The sequence below is a fragment of the Hyaena hyaena genome, unplaced genomic scaffold (genome assembly GCF_003009895.1).
Source record: "Hyaena hyaena isolate Hyena2069 unplaced genomic scaffold, ASM300989v1 scaffold_103, whole genome shotgun sequence".
NCBI classification, from domain to species: domain Eukaryota; kingdom Metazoa; phylum Chordata; class Mammalia; order Carnivora; family Hyaenidae; genus Hyaena; species Hyaena hyaena.
The window spans coordinates 2,094,269-2,117,191 of record NW_024080735.1 but is presented as its reverse complement, the minus strand read 5'-3'; the positions used below and the strand labels follow the sequence as shown (position 1 = coordinate 2,117,191).

Below are 22,923 nucleotides of genomic sequence, written 5' to 3'. Positions count from 1 at the left end.
GGACGGAGCGCGGCGCGCACTCGGGCGCGGGTGCGCGGGCGCGCGCGCGCCGGGCGGTGTTGTGCGCGCGGAGCCGCCGCCGGTGCTGCTCGGCGACTGTCCCAGAGCCGTTCTTGTCCCGCCAGATCCCCGCATAGGTGAGCGCTTGGCGCCGGCCGCTCGGCAGCTCCGGACAGGAGGGCGGGGGGCGCGGCCTCGTCTCCCTCTCGGGGCGTTCGGCTAGGCCGCGGCGGAAGTACAGCGGCGCGGATCCAAATCGAGGACGCGTCCCTCCATTTTGGGCGCGCGGTGGCGGTGTCGGCCGGGGGGGAGGCTGTGGGGGCTTCGGGTCCCTTCGTGCGGCCGCGGCGCCGGCGGGTGGGCCGGGGGCCGGGGGACACGGGGGCTGGAAGATGCACCGGCGGGGATCGAGAAGACTAGCGGGCGGGACGGGGACGCGGGGAGACTGGGGACGGGAGCTGCGCCCGCGGGGATGGGGGAGGCTGGCGGGCGGGACGGGGACGCGGGGGGAGACGGGAGCTGCGCCGGCGGGGTTGGGGGAGCTGGCGGGCGGGACGGGGACGCCGGGACCGGGATGCCGTCGCGCCTGGCTGCCGCCGGCCCCCGGGCTCGCAGGCCCTGGAAGCAGGGGGTGAGGCGGGCTGCGCGCCGCTGCTCAGCACAGCTCGGTCCTGTGTTTCCACCGTTTCACGGCCCTAAAAAGAGCCCTCCTGACGCAGCTCGGCGGTCTCGGGGGGCCTGGCCGGGCAGGCCTGCACGGGGCGCCCCGGGACCCCCGGCCCCCCCGGCGCGCGCGCACCTGCCGCATCCACCAGAATGAGGGTAGTTACACTTAGACGACGGCTGTGAGCAGGGCCGTGTAGACCCGGCAGTGCCGGCCCCGCTTAGCTGCTGAGCGCTGTCGGGGGAGGGGGAAAAGCAGAGCTGCAGCGGCGCTGGGCCCGGTGTGCGAGGGAGGCGGTCAGCTTCCCCTTCGCTGCCAGGTCGGGTCGGGTGTGGCAGGGTGAGGCCCAGAGACCCTTGCGCACCTGCTGTCTGCTCGGCCTAATGTCCTGCGGTCCTGTGCACCAACAGTGACATTATGGGGCCGGGTTGACGTGGAGTTAGCAAGGCTGGGGGGAGCGGAGGTGTGTTCAGTCAACAGGGTTTTTAATTTCCCGGGGAAGGGAAGCCTTTCCATGCGGCCCGACTCAGGAAGGGAGTTCGTGAAGGCAGTGAGCCTGTGTCCTGTCCCCGATCTTCCCCGGGAGCTCCTACTAGAGCCAGGCTGTGGAGTCCCAGGGGTGGGACACAGACCTCGCAGGCTTGGGAGCACTTGCTGATAAGGTGGTGTCCTTGGGCGGTGGGTGCTGGCCCTTCCTGTCTTGGCCACCAGACCCAACTTGCTGGAAGTCCCGATTCTTCGTTTCCCTCCCCTTTTTTTTTTAAAAAAATCAAGCTTAGCCACCTAACCAATCCCCTGCGTCGCTTAATTAGCATAACCTGCAGAATTCCACCAGGTAATAGGAAGATGGCAGTAAATGAGTGTTCAGAAATGTGCGGGGTCTGCTCAAGGACTGGTTTACAACTCATTTAAAAGTGGGGGACCTTGTGCTTTGGTGTGGGAAACACAAGCGGCACATGCCCTTGGCCCTTGCTGCCCGCCTCAGGGGTTCGGAGCCCAGTCCAGGGGTCTGGTGGTAGGGGTCCCGCGAGGGGGAGGGGCACGGGCAAGCAGAGGAGAAGGGCATGTTTCCTTCCTCTTTCTTAGTGTTGGGAGGCTCCGACCCAAGTGTTGAAACAGGCCAACTTGGCTGTTGTCATCTCCTTTTTGTGCCCCTCCTCCGTGCCTCAGCTGTGCCCCTCCCCCTGCTTCCCTAGAGCCCCCCCTTGGCCAGGTGTGACGTCTGTGATTTCACCCCGAGCCCTGCACGCCCCCCATTCCCCCATTGGAGCCCGCACCCATCCGGCGCCCCATGGCGCAGGGCAGAGAGCAGTTTCCCAGCTCACCCATGAGCCTCGATGACCCCCAATCATGGTGTGTGCTGGTGGGCATGTGCCGGTGGGCTCATTCCTCGGCCCCCTCCCCCCCCACCCCCCCAGGCCCAGGCTGCTGTCCTAAACAGCCAGCGAGTTCTCAGGCAATTAACAATGAAGAAATGGAGCACTGAGGAAAGATTCTCCCCGGGGGTAGGCGGGGCAACGTGACTCTCCTTCCTGAACCCTGGAGAGCAGCAGGGTGCCCCCACAGCGCCCCTGCAGGAGCTGGCTGAGGGTGCGCGTTCATGTGCCCAGAACCCGTGAGGGTTGTTGAGGTGGGAGGAAGGTGGCGTTTTCCTGCCGTGCCATCAGCTGCTCAGACCAGGCCCAGCTGGTTTGGCAGGTGACACAGAAGGCAGGGCACTGAGGTGCCCGTGCGAGCCTGCCGGCACCCTGCGGCCAGGGGATCTCTGAGGAAGGGGGGCCGGCAGCCCCGGGACTGCGTGTGGTTTCCAACCGTGGTGTTTCCACGGGGCTTCCTGGGAGGGGGTGAGGACAGTGGCGTCTGCGGTGGACTGAGGTGCCCCCCGCCCGGCCGTGGAGGTGACAGATGCTTGGCATGCATTTGGGACTTTAGCTGTAAGACGAGGGCTTAATGAAAGGACCCCAAATCTGCTGTTTGTCATGGATTTGGAAATAGTTGTCTTCTTGTTGGTGGGTTATTGTAAGTTAAGTATACATTCTTGATTTTCCCAGCAAGTTGGTTTCTTAGAGGTTATGGTTTTTAATAGAGATAATGTGTTAAAAAGTAAATACATTTTAAAGCCTTTGTAAGACTATGGGAATTTCTCCATTTAAAGTAAGCTGGATGCCCAATGTTGGGCTCAAACTCATGACCCCGAGGTGAAGAGTCACACGCCCTACCCACTGAGCCACACGCCCTCTGTGGGAATTTATAAATCAGAAAACGTATCCTTTATGGCCGTGCCTTGTCAGGTAGCAAGAAGTCCGGGCGCTTGGGTGATAGTGTTTTGCAAAGTGCAAGCCACGTGGTACCTTTGTGTCCTGCTGCGTCCTTGTGTCCCCAGCAGGTGCCGCAGCGGCACCGTGGTGAGGTCACCCTACGTAGAGTGACCCCAGTGGATACACGCGTAGAAGAAGGAACAGCCTGGGGGGTCCCACCTCTGCCACTTCCTGCCTGTGTTTCTGTCCCTGGGAAACCCAGTTAACACCTACACACTTCGGGGCCGGACATCCCCCCCCACTGAGCGAGGCCTTCCTGCTCCTAAGATCTTGACCAGTTAGGCATTTTGGGAAGGTGTATGTGAGGCTTCAGTCTGCGGAAAAGAGACCCATGTGCGCGTGTACACGGTGACTTTGTTGTTTCCTTTTCCACCGTTCAGCCTGGTGTTGGAAGATGCCGAGTCGGAAGTTCGCCGACGGGGAGGTGGTGCGGGGTCGCTGGCCCGGGAGCTCCCTGTACTATGAAGTTGAAATTCTGAGCCACGACAACGGCTCCCAGCTCTACACCGTGAAGTACAAGGACGGGACCGAACTTGAGCTGAAGGAGAGTGACATCAAGGTGCGCTCACGAGATGTGGGGGCGGCTGCCATGTGGCAGAGCTTCAGGCAGCCCAGCCCAGCCCGGGCTTTGGGGCGCCTGTGGGTTAGCTCTGGGGCCGTGGGGGTACGCACAGCAGCCTGTCCCCCAGAGGCTGTGGCCTCTTGGAGAAGACCCGCTTCCACGGACCCTTTCCCGGGTGTGATGCCTTTGGTGAGGGACGTTGGTGGGCAGTGCTGCCATGCACGCGGCGGGGGGTGTGGTCTGGGGTCTCAGGGCTTGCAGAGGACCCCTGGGCAGGTGCTGAGGCCACACGGGGAGGGCAGCATGCCAACGGCCTGGGGTCAGGGTGGGGGGGTGGGGGGAATGGGGGTGGTTACTCAGAGGGCCAAGTCCGCAGTAGGTGAGGGGTGGGGTTAAATCGCAGAAACTGGGCTTCATCCTGACATGGAGCGTTTAATCAGGAGAGTGACACTGATTGGATTTAAGTGTAGCTCCGGGCTTCTCAGCCTTTCTGTGAGGGCTGGGGCTTTAATGATCTGGTCCGTGTTGTGGAAGGACATATGCAAAATACTGGAAACGTGGCTTACGAGACAGACGGAGGAAAAGGCGTACAAAGTAAAGCCCCAACTTTTTATATTGTTGGTCAATAGGCCTAAAATTCCTTGGTCAAAATGCTATAAAAATTTCTACACATGTGTTCCCAATTTGGTTTTTGGGTGCGGATCGGTAAGAAACAGTTCTTGAACCGGTGGCTGGTGGCCCACGGTTTGAATACTGTGGACCAGAGGTTGGCAGAGTTCTAGAAGGAGGGGCAGAGAGTAAATGGCTTCCTGGGCCATCTGGTGTCCGCAACCAAGAGTAGCTCTAGGCCGGCCTGGAGCGGGTGAACGTGGCTGTGTTCCAATAAAACTTTATTTGTGAACACTGACACTTGAATTTCAGGGGGTTCTCCTGTGTCACAAAGTTTCATTTTCTGTCTGCTCTTGTTTGCAGTCATGTAAAAAGCGTCAGGCCACTCTCAGCTCCTGGGCCACACGGACTAGGGTGGGAGAGGAACGGGCAGAGTCAAGTGTTGCTGAGCCTACTGCAGCCTTGGGCCCATTTCCCAGACCCGCCTGTGCGTGTTGCTCAGGATGAAACTGTGGGACAGAGTTTCTTGCTGTTGGTCCCACCACCCGTTAACCCAGCAGGGTGCTGGGGGCCCTTCTAGTCCGCGCCGCTGGGAAACCACGTGCCCTTGTACCCCACGTGTGTGTCCCATGCGTCCCTGGCTGGGCCGGCGGGCTCTCAGACAGCCTGATGCCCGGGGCTTTCAGAGCTGATGGCACCCAGTCCGTCTTGTGCTAAAACTCTGCCTTCTTGTCCCTCCCCAGCCTTTGACTTCCTTCAGACAAAGGAAGAGCGGCTCAAGCTCCAGCTCGCCGTCCAGACGCCGGGGGAGTAGGTCACGGTCGCGGTCTAGATCCCCGGGCCGGCCCCCCCGAAGCTCCCGCCGATCCGCCTCTGCCTCGCACCAGGCCGACCTGAGGGAGATGAGGAAGGAGGTGCTGGAAGTGAAGCTGACCCCGCTCGTGCTGGTGGGTGCGCGCGGCTGGCGCGAGGCCTCTGCCCCGGGCCGGGTCCCCACGGGCTTCCCTCCGTGCCCATGCCACCGGACGGCTCGCAGCGAGGGCCTCCGTGTGACGCGGCGGCTCGGGGAGGCCACGTCGGCGGGCGGGTGTGGGAGGGTAGGTGGTGCGGGGCTCTGGGCGCCGGTGAGAGTGAAAGTTCGGTTCCCAGAGCGCTGCTTGGAGCTGTGCTTCTGAACGAGAGCGGTGCTTGCGTGTGGATGGACGTAGATTGTGGGCCGGACTGAAGACGTTTGACAGTTTAGAGGTGTTTCCGTGTAAGATAACGGGATGTCGCTGTGTGTTACAAAAACACATCCTTGGTCTCTCAGTGTCCTTACCCTTGGTCACTTCTCTCCCGAGCTGAAGCTGGAGGGCTCATCGTGGAGAGGCGTAGGCCCCCAGTGCAGAGCCTGATGTGGGGCTCAGTCCCACAAACTGAGATCATGACCGAAATCAATAGCTGGACGTTTGACCGACTGAGCCCCCCAGGCACCCCTAGTAATGATTTTTAAGAAAAATAATCAAATAAAGATCTTTTATTCTATTCACTTAATATTACCTCTTTACTGGGCAAAATGCACACAGATTTTTAATAACCTGAAGAAACCGGATGACACACATCCTATTCTGTAGCCAGATTTGTAAATTTTAAAATATTGGGAATAACCTGTGTTATATTTTTGTGCATCATTTTTGTCGTATGGTTTGGATGGACCACAGTTCACACAGATGTGACATGATTGTTAAAATGCCTCATTGACAGGCGTTTAGCTGCTTCTTTGTCTGAATTTTCACTGTGCTGAGCAGATACTCTTACAGAACATCTGATATTTCCTTCAGATAAATTTTTAAAGGTGGAACCGCTAGGTCAGGTGGCAGCGCGGGTGTGAGGCGTTTGCACTTGTTGCCACAGTGCTTACACAGGCCTGTCGCAGTGGCTGCGCCGTGTAAATGCCCATCCGCTCATTCTGAGAATTACCATAATTTTTCGTTTGTTTGTTTTTGCCAGTTTGATTGCCAAGGGCGTCTGCTCACCGCTCTACCTCGCGTTCTGAGCTTTGCTTGTGAGCGAGAAGGTTCCCTCCATCGGCGGCTCTCCCTGCCAGGCGGGTGACGGGCTACGGAGCAGGTGCCGCGTGCCGCTTTCCGTCACTGTTTCGGTTTTAGCGTTCAGTGTCCGTTATATTTTTGCAGTGTGACCTTCTTTAGTCCTGGTGACCTGAGCTGCAGGCTGGCGGGGCTCCTCTCTGTGGAGCCGCCGCGGGAGCGAGGATGGTGTGCCGCGTGGGAAGGACCATCCCCGTGCTGCTTGTGCTGTGACGGTCACGCCGCCTTGTTGCTCTGGACGCCTCAGTGTGACCTTTTGCATAACTTGCCCCAACGTGTGGGCGTCCTGTCAGCCTGTAGCCGTCACAGTTCCCGTGGTACGGGGCCACGGCCGTCCTGTGTGCCGCGGGTACAGGGTCACTGATGTGTGTGGCCACGGCCGTCCTCTGTGCCGCGGGTACAGGGTCACGGCTGTTATCCGTGCCGTGGACGGCGTGGTACTTGCTGAATAGCCTGTTGGCACTTTGGTAAACCGAAGTACGTGTTGAATGTTCTCACCGCTCAGTCTGGCTTTGACCAGAGCTAGACCTGGACCCCACGTCACTGCCATCCTTCGCCGCTGGGCCTCCCGAAGACGTACTTGCATTTGTAACTTGCTTTCCTCCTGTTGTGTCGTAGTGTTACGGTCAGGGATGTGACAGGAACTCGGACAGATTTCAGCCACGTGTGGCCTAAAAAGCCTTTTGCAGGCTGATCCGCTTCCCCCGTTCTGTGTGGTAACTTCCCTCCGCTGCCTGACGAGGGTGCAGGTTTGAGGCCAGGGACCCACAGGCAGAAGGCGCGGCTCAGGAGAAACCAGGCAGCGGAACCCAGCAAGGAGGCAGTTGGTGGGTCACGGGCAAGGCTCCCGCGGTACTTGCTGCTTATTGACCTCCCCTTGGTGGCTGTTTTGGGCCAGTGAATGCCTTTCCCCCCTTTTTCTATCCAGTGAATGAACTAACTGATTGAGTTTTACCTTATCTGACTCACAGCAAATATGAGCGTATCTGCCATCGAACGACGGCATTATAACATTCAGCCTGTTTAAAAGATGAAAGATCTTGCATAGAAATCTATACTGTCAAATCCAATCATTTAAAGATTGGGAAATGCTAATTGATTTTAATCCTTTTCCTTTTTTTTTAAATGTTTTTTTATTTATTTCTAGGAGAGAGAGAGAGAGACAGCGTGAGCAGGGGAAGGTCAGAGAGAGAGGGAGTCACAGACTGAAACAGGCTCCAGGCTCTGAGCTGGCAGTCAGCACAGAGCCCGACGCGGGGCTCGAACCCATGAACCGCGAGCTCATGACCTAAGCGAAAGTTGGACGCTTAACCGACTAAGCCACCCAGGCGCCCCAATGCTTTTCCTTTTTAACAAAAGTCTGCTGAACTTCTTCAGAGTTTAGCTGTGAAAATCTGTTTCATTGCTTAGTTTCATAATAACAATGTTTTGACACCATGTTGTGTTTAACGGGGTCTGATTGTTACGTTCCAATGTTCTCTATTCTTCACCACAGAAGCCGTTTGGAAATAGCATCAGCAGATACAACGGGGAGCCAGAGCGCACCAAGAGGGACTGCACGCCGCCCAGAAGCACTCAGGTGCGAGGCGTCCCTCTTCACCCCAGCTGGCCTTTCTCTATGTTAAAGCGACATTTCCTCAAGAATCACATGGAAGGGGCACCCAGAAGGCTCAGTCGGTTGAGCGTCCGACTCGGTTTCAGCTCAGGTCATGATCTCACAGTTCATGAGTTCGAGCTCTGCATTAGGCTCTGCACTGATATTGTGGAGCCTGCTTGGGATTCTCTTTCTCTCTTCCTCTCTCTCCTTCTCTCTCCCTCTCCCTCCCTCTCCCTCCCTCTTCCGCTCCCTCACCCCCTCCCTCCCTCCCCCTCTGTCTCTGTGTCCCTCCCCTGCTCTCATGTGCTCTGTCTTTCTCTCTCTTTTTTTTAATGTTTTATTTATTTCTGAGAGAGAGAGAGAGAGAGAGAGCGTGAGCAGGGGAGGGTCAGAGAGAAAGGGAGATACAGAATCTGGCTCCAGGCTCTGAGCTAGCTGTCAGCACAGAGCCCGATGCGGGGCTTGAACCCATGAACCATGAGATCATGACCTGAGCCAAAGTCGGCCGCTTATCCAACTGAGCCACCCAGGCACCCCTCTCTCTCAAAATAAGTAAATTAAACAAAAAAATCACATAGAAAACCATAGTATTTTCTCATAATCTTTTCTAAAATTCTGTTCTTAAATTAAGGCTGAATATAACTTAATAAACTTATTCTAGTTAGTAACCAGCTGTATTATAATGCTGAGTTAATGTAATAGCATTAGTGATAATGATTGACTATAAGTTTATTTTTATTAGTTTTTAATTTATCTTTTAAATTTATTTTTGAGAAAGAGAGACAGTACGAGTGTGGGAGGAGCAGAGAGAGAGGGAGATACAGAATCTGAAACAGGCTCCAGGGTCCTAGCTGTCAGCACAGAGCCCGACATGGGGCTCGAATTCGTGAACTGCAAGATCATGACCTGAGCTGAAATCTGGCCACTGAGCCACCCAGGAGCCCCTGCTGATTACTGCCTATAAATATTCAGCACTTTTTATTTTTCAACTAGGAAAAATTCCATCTGTCAGAAGAACGTAGTTATGTATCTACACAGTATAGCCTGCGGCCCAGAAGAGAAGAGATCAAATCGAAAGACATGGATTCTAAGGAAGAAAACATTGTTTCGACAAGACGATCTGTACCACTGAAAACCTCTGAAGCTCCAGCCGCGCCGACTAAGGACCTGGAGTTTGGGGGAGTCCCCGGTAGGCAGCGCCCCTGCTTGGCGCAAGCAGGGCAGTGGCGGGGAAGGAAAGGCCTTTCCTGGGAGGGATGGGAGGCGGTAGGTCACGAGCCGGGCGGGGGCCCGGGCTCCGTGCTAGTCAGTGGGGGTGACTTGAAAGTAGTGACAGCCTGTGGGCTAGTCAAGGGAAGGCTCGGCCAGCTGGTTCAGAGTCGCGCACGGCTTAATTGCTTTGTGTCTCGTAAGCAGCCCCCTGGGCTGGCGGGCCTGTGAGGGACCGTGTCCCGGGCCACCGAGCATCAGCACCCGCTGCGTGGGAAGGTGTGTTCACTGTGAGACACTTAGGGCTGTAGCGTGCTGGTGCTCTGTGTGTTCAGGACGAGGCTGATGGTTTTAGACGTGCTGATGTTTGGTTTGCTGGGACCTCAAGCTGTTTGCTCCCCTCGTGGGTGGATTAGTCGCGTTTTGGAGCCTGGTCTCTGGGCCGGAGGTCGGCCGGCTGGCGGCTGACATCCTGCGCCAGTGGCCTCGGCGCTTGCCCCCTGGGCACGACGGGCGCGGCCGGGCGGCTGGGGCGGGACGTTAGATGGCCCTGGGCGCTGCGCCAGGCTCCAGTCTTGACCCAGAAGTCCAGAGGGGCTCGACGAAGCGGGCGGCCTGGACTGATTCGAGCCTTGTCTGCAGGGGTGCTGCTGGTCATGCTGGGCCTGCCGCCCCTCCTCTGCCTGCTCCTGCTGATGGGCCGACAGAAGGAGCCCGGCCTCCGCAGCTTCCCGCCTCCGTTGCCCGCCTGGCAGGACTTGTGGGAAACCAGAGTGTTCGGCGTCTACGTCCTCTGGGTCCTCCTGCAGGCTCTGCTCTACGCGCTGCCGCTCGGGAAGGTGAGTCCCGCCGTCCGGGCTGCGCGCTGGGCCTCGTGCTGCTCGGCCGGGGAGCTCCGCGTTCTGGGGGCCTTGGCCTGCCTCTTTCCCTTTCTTTAAAAAGAGGTTTTTTAGGGGCGCCTGGGTGGCTTAGTCGGTTAAGCGTCCGACTTTCGCTTAGGTCATGATCTCGCGGTTCGTGGGTTCGAGCCCCGCGTCGGGCTCTGTGCTGACTGCCAACTCAGAGCCTGGAGCCTGTTTCAGTCTGTGACTCCCTCTCTCTCTGACCCTCCCCTGCTCATGCTGTCTCTCTCTCTCTCTCTCCTAGAAATAGAAAAAAAAAAAAAAAAGATTTAAAAAAAAAAAAAAAGAGGTTTTTTAATGTTTATTTTTGAGAGAGAGAGAGGGAGAGACGGGCTCCAGGCTCCGAGCTGTCAGCACAGAGCCCGACGCAGGGCTCGAACTCACGAGCTGTGAGATCGTGACCTGAGCCGAAGTCAGACGCTCAACCGACTGAGCCACCCACGCCCCTACTTTTCTCTTTAATACACTGTGTTTCTAATTTGCCTATTTTTGAGAGAATTTGTTGAGGAACATTTTAGTTCTCTTCAGACCTGGGCAAAATGTCTTTTAAATTTGTCCTCATTGTAAGTGTAGTTTTTTTTCTCTTTTGCTAGAATGTTTTACTGGATATATTGAAAGGAACAGAGGTTCGCAGAGTGAATAATTCACTTAAAGACCTTACTCGTAGGGCTCTGCAGGTTTACCGACTGCCCGTAAACCAAAGGGTCGGTCTGAGCAGGTGCGCGAGTGCCGGCGATAGACTAGGGCCGCGGACGCCGGGTTCTTGGCGCTCTCGCCGAAACGTTACCGTCATGACGACCGTTTTTGTGCTGTGAACCTTCAGGCATTTTTATAGTGAGGCTTTATAGAGCACTCACCTCCGGGTGAGGTTAGGTGAGCCTACCCGAACTAGATGATATTTAATAAAAAGCAGTCCAAAGGTTAAAGATTTTATGTATACGTACGTTTTCGTGTATTTGCCGACTGTAGCCCAACTTGGAATTTGTCGGCTGCCTGAACAGATAAGATCATTTAGGGGCCATTCGAAATGAGCTTGAGGGTTTTGCTAACCCTGTGGTTTCCACCAGGTGCTGCCTTGTTCCTGGTCCCCTTCTGTAGCTAGAGAAAGGGGAGAGGAGCCTACCTCAACTCAAGTGACACCAAGTTCTTGTTTTATATGTGTGTGTGTGTGTGTGTGTACATACGTACATATATGTATGTTCTAAAGGTTGTTTTTGGTTTTATTTTTAATATTTTTTACACTGTAAAAAAAAGTTTTTTTTAAGTTTATTATTGAGAGAAAGGGAGTGAGAGAATCCTAAACAGGGTCTGCACAGAGCCTGACATGGGGCTTGAACTCGTAAACTGTGAGATCTTGACCTGAGCCAAAATCAAGATTCTGACACTTAAGCCTGGCCACCCAGGTGCCCCTCGTGTTTTGTATTTACGATGAATTGCTACATTTCTGAATAGTTACTTTGGGGCGTGAACTGTGGCTGCCATCTGGCCATTTGAATCATGTGGTCGGAGGCACGTGGCTTGTGCGGCTTGTGCGGCTGTGCCCTACTTCTGAGCGAGAGGGGGACGAGGTCATAGAGGTTTCTAAGCGCTTGGGGCTGGCGGCGGCCCCCGGGGTGGCAGGGAAGGGTGGCTGTTCCCGCTGTCACCTGTGCCCTGAGCAGCCACTGCCAGGTGTGTGTGTGTCGGGGACATCCTGAGGTGGAGCCGCTTCATCGGAGATGTCTCCCACTCGCTGCCGCCGGCCCTGCGGAGGGGCCTCGTCCTCGCCAGGCACGTTGGAATTGACTACGACGACGACGTAAAGTGAAAAACCTTCTTCTTCTTTTTAAGGTCGTGGAAGGGACGCCTCTTGCCGATGGGAGAAGGCTCAAGTACAGACTGAACGGTGAGTCAGTGTTCTTCACGCTCCAGTGAGTGACTGCGCTGCGCCCCCACCCATGGGAGCGGGTCCAGCCGAGCGGGCGCCCCGGCGCTTCTCCCAGGCACACGCGCCCCCCACCCCGCCCCCGGCCTCTGGCATCACGTGGCCGCATCCACAGTGCTTTTCCTGGAAAACTGTCCCCAAAGTGTCCTGCAGCTATGTCATCCCTGTCATGTCTCTGCTCAGAGAAGCCCTCGGGTCCCTTTCTCCTTTTTTATGTATTTTTTTACTCCTAGTTTTTAATTTTAGTTTGATTGCAGGGTAGATGGCATCGGGGTCCCATCGGTGTCGGGTGCGCTGTGGTGACTCCACGCCCACCTTCTGTCCTCGTTATCCTGTCTGCCAGCCGGGGCTGTGAGGGACCTTGGTCGGGGGTCCCTGGGGATCCCCGGTGCCGGACAGGGGGCTGGCCTGCGGGAGGCCCATCAGCTGTGAGCACCCGGTGGGTGGTACCTGTTGGGGGGGGGGTCAGTTGTACCCTGAGGACGCTTCCGTCAGGTGCGGCTGCCCTGCTCTTAGAGACTTCTCCCTGAAGGGCTTTCCACCAGAACAGGGCTGGTGGGCTCGCCTCCTTTCCCTGGGAATTTCATTATGCACCCTAATTCTTGGCCTTTTTTCATCCTGTCACTTCTTTTGTAATGTTTTTGAGAGACACAGTGTGTGCGTGGGGGAGGGGCAGAGAGAGAGACACACACAGAATCTGAAGCAGGTTCCAGGCTCTGAGCTGTCAGCACAAAGCGCGATGTGGGGGTCACACCCACAAAGTGAGAGATCTTGACCTGAGCCAAAGTTGGACGCTCAACCGACTGAGCCCCCCAGGCGCCCCACTCCTGTTACTTTTTACCTTTCTAACTGTGGGTACTTCTTTCTGTGGCTTATCTCACGCCTGCTCTTTGTGAAGTCCTTCTGCTGGGCTCTGAAAGGGCAGCTGAGGGTCCCGTAGATGCCTCTCGTGCGGCCTGTAAAACACAGAGCCTAGCTCGGTGCCTGATCGTGGTGGGTGCTGAACACTCACTTGCTGCTACTGTCAGATGATTACGAACTTGAACCAGACTTGCTGCTGTTAGAAGCAGGCTGCCCACAGCACCTGCAAGGCCGAGTGGGGACGGGGTGTGGGGGGTGGGGGGGAGAGGGGGATGACTTTTGCCCTCGGCCTGTTGCTCTTTGTGGTGTTCTCCCTGGGCGGATTTCCTTCTTTTCTGAGAGGTGGTGGTTTCTGTTTCTGCTGTCCTGTGAGGGTGCACACGGGCCGCTCCGATGGAGCGCGAGCGGGTGGCAGCCGGCGGGACTGGGATCCTGCTCTTTCAGATTCCAGGTTCCTATGCGGTACCTCTGGGGCCGGCGTCCCTCCGTCTCTGTTCATGAGGTTTTTCCCCTCAATCCAGGAAGAGCCCAGTACACTGTGAAGGGTCCTTTTTAACGCACGTGGGCCACAGGGCAGGAAGCTGTTCGGTCTGCCGCCCTTTTTCTTTCACGTTCGTACATTTTATGAGCATAAGTGAATGGTTTAAAAAGCTGAGGAAAAGTTGAAACCATTCAGAGGTACCCTCGGGACGAAACCTGGCACGGGCACAGGCAGATTCCGACGATGGCCCAGAGACCGCGTCGTGCTGCACGGGAGCCCACGCATGGCTGCCTCTTGTCCGTTTGCTCGTTGATCCCAGTGTGGCCGCGTTTGGGGGTGCCCACGCCGGGCACACTCCTCCCGCTTTGGCCCACGGGAGCAGCCGGCTGGGCACACGTTGGCCCAGGCACTGCAGGCTGAGGAGTTGCCTGTGACCCGACGGCCAGCGTGCGCTGGCCTCTCTGGGGGCAGGTCCTGGGGTCTGTACTCTGGGGCTGGGGGGGGGGGGGGGGGGAGGGACCGTGGTGGATCTTCTGTATCCATCATGGATACGGGGTTTCAGGTAGAAGTACGTACGCTTGGTGTGTTGGGTTCAGGTCTTAGCGATTCGGGCTCGAGGGTTAGGATTATGTGAATTTTGAGGTTCTTCTCTGCTGTTTAATAGTGAATTTCTGTGCACTGTTGGCTTTGTTCACATATGGATGGTTCATAATGAAAAAGCATAGCATATAAACTATTGAAATGTTTGAAAATGCACAGCACCAGGGGGCTTGGTCAGTTAAGTGTCTGACTCTTATCTTGGCTCAGGTCATGAGCTCATACTTCTGTGGGTTTGAGTCTCACATCGGGCTCCGAGCTGGGCGCAGGGCCTGCTTGGGACTCTCTCCCCCCTCACTCCCCACCCCCCATTCACACCATCTCTGTCTCTCTCAATGTAAATAAACTTAAAAAAAAGTTAAAATACTGGATGATCCGTGTGAGAGCCTGGTGTCTATGCTGAAAACCGGGCGTTGCCCGTGCGAGTGTCCCGAGCCTGAGGAGTGCGCGTGAGCTCGGAAACGGTCGTTTCCCAGGGTCTTTCCAGGATGTACATCTCGCGAAGCCCTGGTTTCACACACACATTTTCTTTTCTTTTCAAGGGTTCTATGCTTTCCTCCTGACATGCGCCGCCGTCGGGGGGGCCGTCTTCTGGGGCGCGGACCTGCACTACCTGTACAGCCACTTCCTTCAGTTCGCGCTTGCCGCTGCCGCCTTCGCCCTGGGCCTGAGCGTGTACCTGGCGGTGCGGGCAGCGAGGGCGCCTCCGAGTGCCCTGGCCCCTGCCAGCTCCGGTGAGCACCCCACACTCCAGCTCACAGCCTCCGGGGGGCTGGGGGGGGTTGTTCGGGGAAAGGGATACCAGGTTGGAGGAAAAATGAGAAGGAAAATACATTCAAAGGGAAAAAAATTTATTTACTGTTTTTCTACTTTCCAGTTTGTCTCTGTTCCTTTTTTAGTCACTTGATGACAGTTTATTTTAGTGACTTCTTTATTATAGTAACTGATATTTTAGTAACTTGGTGTCACAGTTTATGACGATTTTCTTTTTTTTGGTCTCATAAACATCCTTAAAAAACCCCAAAGTAACAGAGATTATAAATCGGTTGATTCTGACCTTCAAGTATTCAAACATTTTAAAACCTCAGGTTGCTTATTTTAGAAAAATGGTTAGTCTACATTTAAAAAAAAGCTCCAGTTCCCTTAAAATCAGGGTGCCTGGCCCTAGGATCCTAGCTGCTTCTAGACAGGACGGGCATCCTCTGGCCTCCTCCGTCCCTGCTGTCACGCCCACCTGCCCGAGCTGGCACCTGGCAGGCTCCCTGGGACTAAGTTGGGATCCTGGACTGCAGCTAACGGGGCTGAACTGAAAGCCTCGTAGCCGCTGTTCTGTTTGGATAAGGACTTTCTCTCTGCAGGCAATGCCATCTACGATTTCTTCATTGGCCGTGAATTGAATCCTCGGATCGGTACTTTTGACCTCAAATACTTTTGTGAATTACGCCCTGGATTGATTGGATGGGTATGTCGTCTTTGTTTTTCATTTCAGTTCAGGAGTACACATTAATCTTGGGTTTAGGAAAGGTTTTAGACACCTTAAAATAAGCGGGGGGTGGTATTTTTGAGGAACAGTTACAGCTTTCTGTAAATGTGTATTTCAAGTATTTTTGTTCCCGTAAGCAGAGTGCACAGGACTACGATGCCCTGTTCCAGGTCGTTAAAGATGGAGGGCTTGTTGTATTTTGCTTACGTCCATGTATTTATGTAGGACCATGATCGTGTAGGTCAGTCCACATAAGAAAAAATGTATTTTTCCTGTCTTTATTTTTTAAAAGTTTTTTCTTTCTTTTTTTTTTTTAAATATTTTTATAGTTTGTTTATTTTTGAGACAGAACATGAGCAGGGGAGGGGCAGAGAGAGAAGGAGACCCAGAGTCTGAAACAGGCTCCAGGCTCTGAGCTGTTAGCACAGAGCCCGATGTAGGGCTCGAACCCATGAACTGTGAGATCATGACCTGAGCTGAAGTCAGACGCCCAACCAACAGAGCCACCCAGGCGCCCTTTTTCCCATCTTTAAAAAGAAAAGAAAATTAATTCTGATGCAATCGGGACCTGTGGGAGGGCGGCAGACACGGAGTCGGATGTCGCTGTCTCCTGGCATTTGTGTCAGGCCCGGCGCAGTGTCCACATCCAGCCCTGCGGATCCCCACCACCTCTGTGGGGGCTGCTGCATCCACAGGCCTGCTTTCTGCACCCTCTCCCCCCTCCCCCCCGTCCCCACTGTCGGTCCCTCGCTCCACAGGACCAGAGCACCGGGGAGGTAACTACGTGTCCTGGTGTTGGAGTCACCCTTGCAGATCCCCGCGTGGTGAGGTGACCTTCTCCCTTCGTCATTGCCGAGGGTCCGGGGAGGCACTTGGGGACACAATTGCCCCCATTCTTGTAGGTGGTGGTGAACCTGGTGATGCTTCTGGCTGAGATGAAGCTGCAGAAACGAGCTGCCCCGTCCTTAGCGATGATTTTGGTTAACAGTTTCCAGCTCCTGTACGTGGCGGACGCTCTCTGGAATGAGGTAAGTCCTCTTTGGGGCAGAGGCCCTGGAGTCCAGCAGCTCTGAGTGCGGGTGTCTGGTGGGGTGAGGAGGGCGCACCCCTCGCGGGCTGATGGGGAGCAGGTGGGGCGCCCGTCCACGCGGTGCGGCGAGCACTAACGCAGGGTGAGTGTGTCCGCTGCTCCCTGGTGTGAAATATTTAACTTCTGTGCCTTGTCCAGTTCCTAGAAATAAATCTTAATTTCTTAATCCCTGTGTCCGATGAAAGCGGGTGGGTAGATGGCCATGGGGTTAGGTAGGGTCCTGTGCTGTTGACTGTCAGGAGGCAGCGAGTACTTGCACAGCGAGGGTGGCTCGTTGGTGTGTAGTCGTGATACTTGGGGAAACCGGCCTAAGGAAAGCTAACCTGGCCTTACTCGCATGTGAGAAGTCGTCTGTGCTTTTTGGGCACCTGGGGAGCTCAGTTAAGCGTCCGACTTCGGCTCAGGCCATGATCTCACGGTTTGTGAGTTTGAGCCCCGCGTTGGGCTCTGTGCTGACAGCTCAGAGCCTAGAGCTGCTTCCGATTCTCTGTCTCCCTCTCTGCCCCTCCCCTTGTGCGCGCACTCTTTCTCTCTCGGTCTTTCAAACATAAAACATTTAAAAAAACAAAGTCCTCAGTCCTTGAAGATTGGCTTATATTTTCCCAATCTTTGTTCCAACTAAATGTAGTCCCTTTAAAAATAACATATTCCTCAGGCCTGTTTTACACTCACTCTGAGTTTTCTTCCAGTTTTGAAAACAAAACTGGCTCAGTTGGTTAAGGAACCAGCTCTTGATTTTGGCTCAGGTCATGATCTCACGGTTTGTGAGTTCAACCCTCAGGTGACGTGGGAGCGTCATGTTACTGTTTCTGTAATCTGCCTTGTGTCTGGTCGCTCAAGGCCTCTCGGGGTAAACAAACCTCTGTGGCGAGTGGCCGGGCTACGGATTTTGTGCTCTGCCCACTCTGAGCACTGCAGTCCCACGGGGCGCCTGGTGCTGGGCCTCAGAAGGTTCCAGATGTACCCAGGTTCCCGGACGCACACGTGCGGGCAGGCATCCTTCGCTGCGGCACTGTCAGTGGCCCCCAGGGGGTGGCCGCCTTCTGTCTCAGGAGCCTCATGACGCTTCGCTGTTGCCTGAGTATCACAGAGACTTCTCTTGACACGCCTTTCCGTTGGCATTTCAGCGGTCAGCACTTCTGGCCACTTCCTTCCAGCTCGGGGTCGTACGGTGGAGTCACTGTGGCCCCGGCTGGAAATTCACGCGTCTAGAAATAAGCCGATGGTGACTTGGTTTGACGTCTGTGAGGCGGTTTGTCGCAGGCTGGGGGCTGAGCACCAGAGCCAGAGTTGGGGGGGTTTCCCCGTGTGTCGTCAGTGCCGCTGCCTTCGGGACGGCGGCGGAGCTGGGGGGGGGCTTTGCCTGATGATTTTCTCCAGCATCAGGCTGTGGCCGGGCGGCGAGTGAGGCCGACCTGAGGGAACAGAGGACAGTGATTATAGAGGTGACGCCTCGTCCCTGCCCCTGTCTTGCGCCCAGGAACCTGGACGGCCAGTCCCAAGAGCCAGTGTGCACGGCGGTCAGTGCTCAAGTGTGGCCTGAGGGCCTGGAGATTGTGACTTCGGTTTTCTGTTCCGTTGTCCATTTGGTTTCTTTCTGGCAGAAAGTGGTCTTTGGAGTTATTACCACCGTTTCCTTCCCCTGGGCCTCGGAGCCCCCCCCAGAGCTCACACCCTGCTCATCCCGTGTCGGCCGCGTGGCCCCGAGGCCCCAGGTAGTTAGAGAGCCCCCTGGGCCAGCCCCACATCTGGAGTCCGGCCTGCAGGGTCTGGGCCAAACCCTGGTCTTGCGTCATCCACGGATCTGGGGACGCAGCGGCGTTCCACGTGGAAGGCGACATGAGAGCCCGATCACGGTCAGGAGGGAGGCGGGCGCCTGCGGGATTGATCTGGGGCAGCTGGCGGTGTTGTCTCTTTGGCAAACACTGGAAATGCTTACCGTGTAGCGGGCAAACCGTGCGCTGCATGCTGGGGTGGCGGGGTGAAGATAATTGGGTCGCTGTCAGTGAGGACACGCCACACCCGCCGTGAGCAGGCGCGGCGTCCGGCAAGCGCCTCATCTGAGGAGGGTCAGGTGTGGCAGCTGGGGGGTGGCCGGGGAGCCGGAGCCCAAGGTCGGAGAATGGCCTGGGCACAGCCAGGAAGCATGAGAGGCGTTTTGGACACGTGTCGTTTCCAGATTGTGGGCCAAGAGGGTGCTGTGAGTGGAGAGGAAGGTGGCAGTGACCTGCTGAGGGACACGGCCCAGGAACCAGACCACCCCCCTTTGTGAAACGTTCAGGGACTGTGCCCTCCCATCACCCTGCGTCCTTCTGAACTTAGTTTGAACACTTGAAAAACCTGTTTTAATTCCCCAAGTGTTTTTCTTGTTGAGAGAGTGAGCAAGTGTGAGTAGTGGAGGGGTAGGGGCAGAGGCAGAGGGAATCCCAAGCAGGCTCCATGCTGGGATCATGACCTGAGCCAAAATCAAGAGTCAACCGACTGAGCCCCCCTCCCCGATACCCCCCTCCCCTCCCCCAGCGTTCTTAAAAGACTTGCCTCCCCTGTCCCCGATAGGAGGCGTTGTTGACCACCATGGACATCACTCACGATGGGTTTGGATTCATGCTGGCGTTCGGAGACCTCGCGTGGGTTCCCTTCGTCTACAGCCTGCAGGCCTACTATCTGGTCAGCCACCCCAATGACGTGTCCTGGCCGATGGCTTCTCTGATTGTCGCCCTGAAACGTGAGTACTGTTTTCTGTGGCCGCACGTCACGTATCGGGTGTGGAGTCTCCTGCGCTGTCACACATGTGTTCACGACGCACCCTTGGCAGTGGCTGAAGCAGGTCCATGTCATCCAGGAAGCCTCCTGCCTTGCAGAGAGAACGGACGCTTCGTTCTCGGGGTGGTTTTCTGTGCGGTGGCGGCTCCTCCTGGGCACCTCAAAGAGGAAGCAGCTTGGGCCTGCCTTGGGCACGGGGGAGGCGTGCAGGCGGGGACCCGCCGCCCATACGGCCATGTCGAAGGCGGCCAGAACCTGTCTCTGGGGAAGAGCAGTCAGCGTGGACTCCGCGGAGGAGAGTGTTTGATGTGGACTGTGGCGGCGAAAGTGGGATTGGGGGGTGGGGGGGGTCTGTTAAATGACTCCGGCGGGGGCAGGGTGGAAAAATGGGCAGAACTTCACACATAGCGAGTTTGCTGCTCTGATTGGCGTCCGGGTAGAAGAGGAAGTTCAAGGCGAGGGTAAGATTCAGGTTGTTTCACCACTGGTTCTGCTCCTGACCACGCCTGCGTGTCACTCAGGACGGTGGCGCAGTGTGCGTGTCAGCCGCGGGTGGGGCCTCGTTTCCCACCGTGCGCTCCACGGGCACGACAGTGCGGGCGGTCACTGGTCGGTCAGGGGCTCTTAATTTGACATTCCGGAATCTGGACGAAAGCAGTCAGCGCGCAGATTGTCCCTGAGGGTGTGTCGTCAGAACCGGGGCCAAAGCAGCGCTCGTTTGTGAGTGGCGCTGTGTCCTTGGTTTTGTGCCCCCAGGTAGATGGGGACAGTGGTGCAATGGTGACATTTCAGGACTTCCTCTTCTCTTGATGTTCTGAGGTGGAGGGGTTTGACTTGTTCTTTAAAAATGTTTACTTACCTTGAGAGAGAGCGTGTGAGCAGGGGAGGGGCAGAGAGAAAGGGGGAGACAGAGTCCCAAGCAGGCTCCGTGCTGTCAGCACAGAGCCCGACACGAGGCTCGATCCCACAGACTGAGATCATGACCTGAGCTGAAGCTGGTCGCTTCACCGACTGAGCCCCCCAGGGCTGTTTTTAAGAAATCAAGGTATTTTCTACGTTGGAAATTTTCTCAAAAGCACAGAAATAATTCCTGACATTACCGATGCTTTTAAATATTAAGTTGTTAACATGCGATTTTAAAAACATTGCAGTTTGTGGATATATAATCTTCCGATGTGCAAATTCTCAGAAAAACTCATTCCGGAAAAATCCCGCGGATCCAAAGCTCGCACGTAAATATTGGTTTATGTTTATGATATTTACATTACATAAGATTCTCTTGTCTAGAGATGATTGTAAATGTGTTTTTATTTCCACTTAGACTTAAAAACCATTCCTACTTCCACGGGGAAAAACCTCCTGGTTTCTGGATGGTGGGGCCTCGTGCGCCACCCCAATTACCTTGGGGACCTCCTCATGGCCCTGGCATGGTCCCTGCCCTGTGGTGAGTGCAGCAGGGGAGGTGTGTGTGTGTGGGCGGGGGGCGCCCCGGGCAATCCCGCAGTTCCCCGGGGGTGGGGGCGGGGGCGGGGACGCCGTGGCTCACGCTTGTGCCCTGACGCAGGCTTCGGCCACGCCCTGCCCTACTTCTACGTCGTCTACTTCGCCGTCCTGCTGGTGCACCGGGAGGCACGCGACGAGCGCCACTGCCGCCGGCGGTACGGCCTGGCCTGGGAGCAGTACTGCCGGCGGGTGCCGCACCGCATCCTGCCCGGCGTGTACTAGCCGCCCCCCGCCCCGCCCGCCCCATCACCACTGAGAGAAGGTTCCAGAGCCGGTCGTCATCTGTCGCACCGACAGGATCCTCTTTTTCTTTGAGTCCCGACCGTGGGGCCCGGCGGGCTCAGCACAGCTGCTTGTGGTCGCTCAGTCTGACACCCGCTGAGGAGAAGGGGTTGTTGGGATCCGTCCTTGAGATTCGGGGAACACAAGTTCTTCGAGTGCAAGGAGGAGAGTCCCGGTGACGTCTATGGGCCTCGAGGACTTTTCCAGCCATGACTTCGTTTTGTCCTCGTGTTGAAGCGAAACCACCTGTCCATGTCTCTTGGAGAGAATCCGCATCCGCGGTCAGTGGGGTTTAAACACGTGCCCTGAGCTCTGTGTGAGCGGGGCCGGGCCATTCTCTCCACCTCGGCGTCCGCAGCCGCGCTGGACAGTGAGTACATAGATTTCATGTAATATATGGGGACCGCAGAGCTTTCTGTACAGTATTTTGAATGTGAAATAAGCGTTAGGACTAAGTATCTTTTTAACGAGAACATATGCAGTATTTTAAATTAAAAATTGTGAACCCATTAGAATTCATTTAAGGTTGTGTAAAAGAAGCTGGTGAGACCGAGGGAGGGTGTCTTCCTCACCCCAGAGCTGGCGGATTTGGCTTTGCTACCTCACGCGCAGGTGTCTGTTTTGCCTTTATAAACTATTGCAAATAGAAAAAAAAATAGAATAAATATATATTTTTGGAGTAACAGCACTATTTAAACATTTTTACACAGATTGGTTTTTGAAAACTTGCCATTTCAGGCTAATATTTTTGTATGTTTTTTACTTTTTTAAGATAAAACTGTGATTTTGCTACTGTTGAGGCCGTGCTGTTTATACTGTACCCGTACGTTCCCTCTCCACGTGCTCCTCGCCGTCAAGCAGGGCGGCGGTCATCTTTAGAAGCCTGTTGGTCTACACGTAATTTAAGGCAGAGCCTCTTTAGGTTTTGTTCAGTTTAATAGATGTGACGGGGCAGCCGGAGCCGCGAGGTCCAAGCCAACACGGTCTCCTTATTGATAGTCCCGTAAGGGAGCAGCAGGCGCGCTGGAAGATCGTGTTCAGTTCAGTGGTTCTTGGGATGGAGGAGAGTGTCTGGGCTGCTGCTGCAGTGTGTAGACGAGACACAGGTGCGTGGCCGTGGGCGCCGTGTGTGACTTTGTCGGCTCTGGCACCCGTGGTCTTCCAGTGTGTTCTTTGTACAGACGTAAGCAAGTGGCTTTTATTATGCTTTTCTCCTGCATCAGAAAGAGTGTCTCATTCTGTACTCGATTCACCAGTGAGGCTTGGGGAGGAAGGAGGAGATTTAAGTCTTTCTCTGGTTAAGATGTAAAATATAAAAAGACAGGTTGCAGTTTGTGGATATCAGCTATGGTGTGTTGTTAATTTTTGTTTTTGAAACGTTTGACAAGTTTTATAATGAAGTTTTAAGTTGGAAATAAAGTTGGAAATAAAAAAGACGTGGTGCTTCGGAGCCTCTTCCTCCTGCTGGTGACTCTGGGATCATTGGGGCTGACGCAGGAGCCCTTGGGTGACCCATCCACCCCGCCTGCGCCGGGGCTCTCAGCGGCCGGGCACTTAGTCCTGCTGTTTGAGGAGATGGAGTCTGAACGGTTTGGTCTTTTCTCTATCGCACTCTCACGTGAGTTTGTCGGGGCCACAGAAGCATCCAGTAGGTGGGAGGCCCGTGTGTCAGTGAGGTGAGCGAAATCCTCGGTGGGAGGAGGTCGGGTGAAGTCATGAGACCGCATCTCTTCAAGGGAAGACGTCTGTGATCAGGTCGGCGGGGTCAGCCCCGTGCTGCGCGTGCGGCCGGGGAAGTGCTCCCGGGGACCCCTCGTGGGTTTCATCTTATGTCACTGCAGACGACACGCCTCGCTATCTCCTGATTGGAACCCACGGCGCCTAGGCAGGTCTCACCTGCTGTACCTGGGACGCCACCCCCCAGGTGTGCCCACTCACCTGGGACTGCCCCCCCTCACCTGGGACTGCCCCCACTCCCCCCACTCACCTGG

At 55.6% G+C, this 22,923-nt stretch overlaps 1 protein-coding gene across 1 annotated transcript; it reads left to right on the top strand.

Moving 5' to 3' along the window:
- The first annotated feature begins 34 nt into the window (after positions 1-34).
- On the top strand, positions 35-22,368 carry LBR (lamin B receptor). Its single transcript, XM_039235783.1, has 14 exons — positions 35-137; positions 3,363-3,541; positions 4,897-5,100; positions 7,736-7,819; positions 8,831-9,026; positions 9,689-9,885; positions 11,779-11,833; positions 14,354-14,545; positions 15,170-15,273; positions 16,197-16,322; positions 18,941-19,109; positions 20,299-20,379; positions 20,469-20,591; positions 20,712-22,368. Exons 2-14 carry the CDS (start codon positions 3,377-3,379, stop codon positions 20,870-20,872), a joined length of 1,857 nt encoding a protein of 618 aa, XP_039091714.1. The 5' UTR covers positions 35-137; positions 3,363-3,376; the 3' UTR covers positions 20,873-22,368.
- Positions 22,369-22,923: the final 555 nt, after the last annotated feature.

Bases quoted from the DNA above. Each gene is read 5' to 3' on its own strand.
- LBR (XM_039235783.1), top strand. From the start codon at position 3,377: ATGCCGAGTCGGAAGTTCGCCGACGGGGAGGTGGTGCGGGGTCGCTGG. The intron at 7,820-8,830 runs GTGCGAGGCGTC...TTTTTCAACTAG, and splicing joins CGCCGCCCAGAAGCACTCAG to GAAAAATTCCATCTGTCAGA. The intron at 9,886-11,778 runs GTGAGTCCCGCC...CTTCTTTTTAAG, and splicing joins ACGCGCTGCCGCTCGGGAAG to GTCGTGGAAGGGACGCCTCT.